This window comes from Mastomys coucha, unplaced genomic scaffold (assembly GCF_008632895.1).
Source record: "Mastomys coucha isolate ucsf_1 unplaced genomic scaffold, UCSF_Mcou_1 pScaffold22, whole genome shotgun sequence".
In the NCBI taxonomy this organism is placed as follows: Eukaryota; Metazoa; Chordata; class Mammalia; order Rodentia; family Muridae; genus Mastomys; species Mastomys coucha.
In genome coordinates, this window is record NW_022196905.1 from 202,753,225 (window position 1) to 202,754,592 (window position 1,368).

A 1,368-nucleotide genomic window follows, 5' to 3' on the forward strand; every position below is an offset into this window, starting at 1 on the left:
GCAGGCTTTGCCACTGGAGTGAGACTCTGCAATGGCACAGGAAGCAATGGGACTTGGATCCTTGGAGCTTCGAGACTCACCTCGATGAGCCTTTGGAGGAGGCCTCTGGGCCTCTGCCCGACAGTGGAGTTCCCTCTTCCTCTTGCAGTATGGGCACCCAAACGAGGAATGAGAGCAGCATTCACAGTTGAGGCAAGGCCACAAGGAACCAGCTCCAGGGGCTTCCTCTGCTTCCCAGCCGTCTTGTGGCTGGCACTTTCTGGGTCCACCAGACACAGGCCAATTGCGCTCCCCTGGCTTTCTGGAGATGGGCTTGGCTCCTTCAGGAAGCCAAGACTCTCCCAGGCTTGCCCTGGACGTTCCTACCTGCACCATGTTCTGGCCATCTAGCTGCTGCTCTGGGCAGCAGTTTTCTCCTGCATCCAGGCTTCGAATGTGAGATGCCTGTGGGTCAGACCTTGCTTGTGATATTCGGCTTGGGCTCAGGCAAGACGTCCGGCCAGAGCTGACCCTGCTGAGCCCAAAGAAGTCCTCTCTCCCATCTCCTCGTGGTTCTTGGGATGCTTGCTCCTGGGCCTTCTGTTCTGGAGAGTTGCTCTGGCCGGCTGTGCTGAGGTCCATCTTCAAGCCAAAGTCCTGCTGGGCCCCCTGAGGCTGGGTTCCAGGCAGGAACCCAGGGGACCACTTGGCAACCAAGTCCTTCACAAAGGCGCAGAGCAGCTGGTGTTTCTTCAAGGTCTTGATGGTCTGTCTGAAGTCAATCTCTGCCAGGCTGTCGCACAGAATCGGAACCGAAGACATTTCCTTCAGAAATTTGTATGTCTTTCCTTGGTCGATCTCCTGGCAAAGGCGATCCAGGAGCTTCTGCAGGACACCTGCCTGAGAGCCTGCCTCCATATCCACTGTCAAGGACAGGATCGGACCTTCTGAGATCAACGTGCAAGCTCCACTCAGCTCCTGCTCTGCCTCTAGTCAGGTGTGTGGTCTCCTGAGTAGAGGGAGGACATGTAAAGATAGAGGCCCACAGCCTAGTGCATCTCTCCTCTCTCTGCATCTCCCTTTTAGAGTTGCACCTGCTGAGTGGAAGTTAGGCCACGCCTCTTCCTCACTAAGGGAGCTTGTGACCAGTCTGTAAGCCACGCCCAGAATCCAACTCTAGCATTTCTATCCACCTGGAAGTCCTAACATGAAAGAAAAAAAAAAGAAAAACAAGAAGCTGAGCTGTGGTTATGCATGCCTTTAATCCCATCACAGTACATGGGAGGCAGAGACAGGTGGATTTCTGAGTATGAGGCCAGCCTGGTCTACAGAGTGAGTTCCAGGACAGCTAGGGCTCTACAGAGAAACCCTGTCTCGAAAAAAAAAAAA

General features: G+C 54.3%; 1 protein-coding gene across 1 annotated transcript in view; it reads right to left on the reverse strand.

The window, feature by feature from the left end:
* LOC116067810 (elongin-A3 member D-like) overlaps positions 1-897 on the reverse strand; it is a 1,799-nt gene extending 902 nt beyond the window's left edge. The window contains 1 exon segment of the mRNA XM_031336853.1: positions 26-897. Within this exon segment, the coding sequence (XP_031192713.1) occupies positions 26-897 (872 nt within the window).
* Positions 898-1,368: the final 471 nt, after the last annotated feature.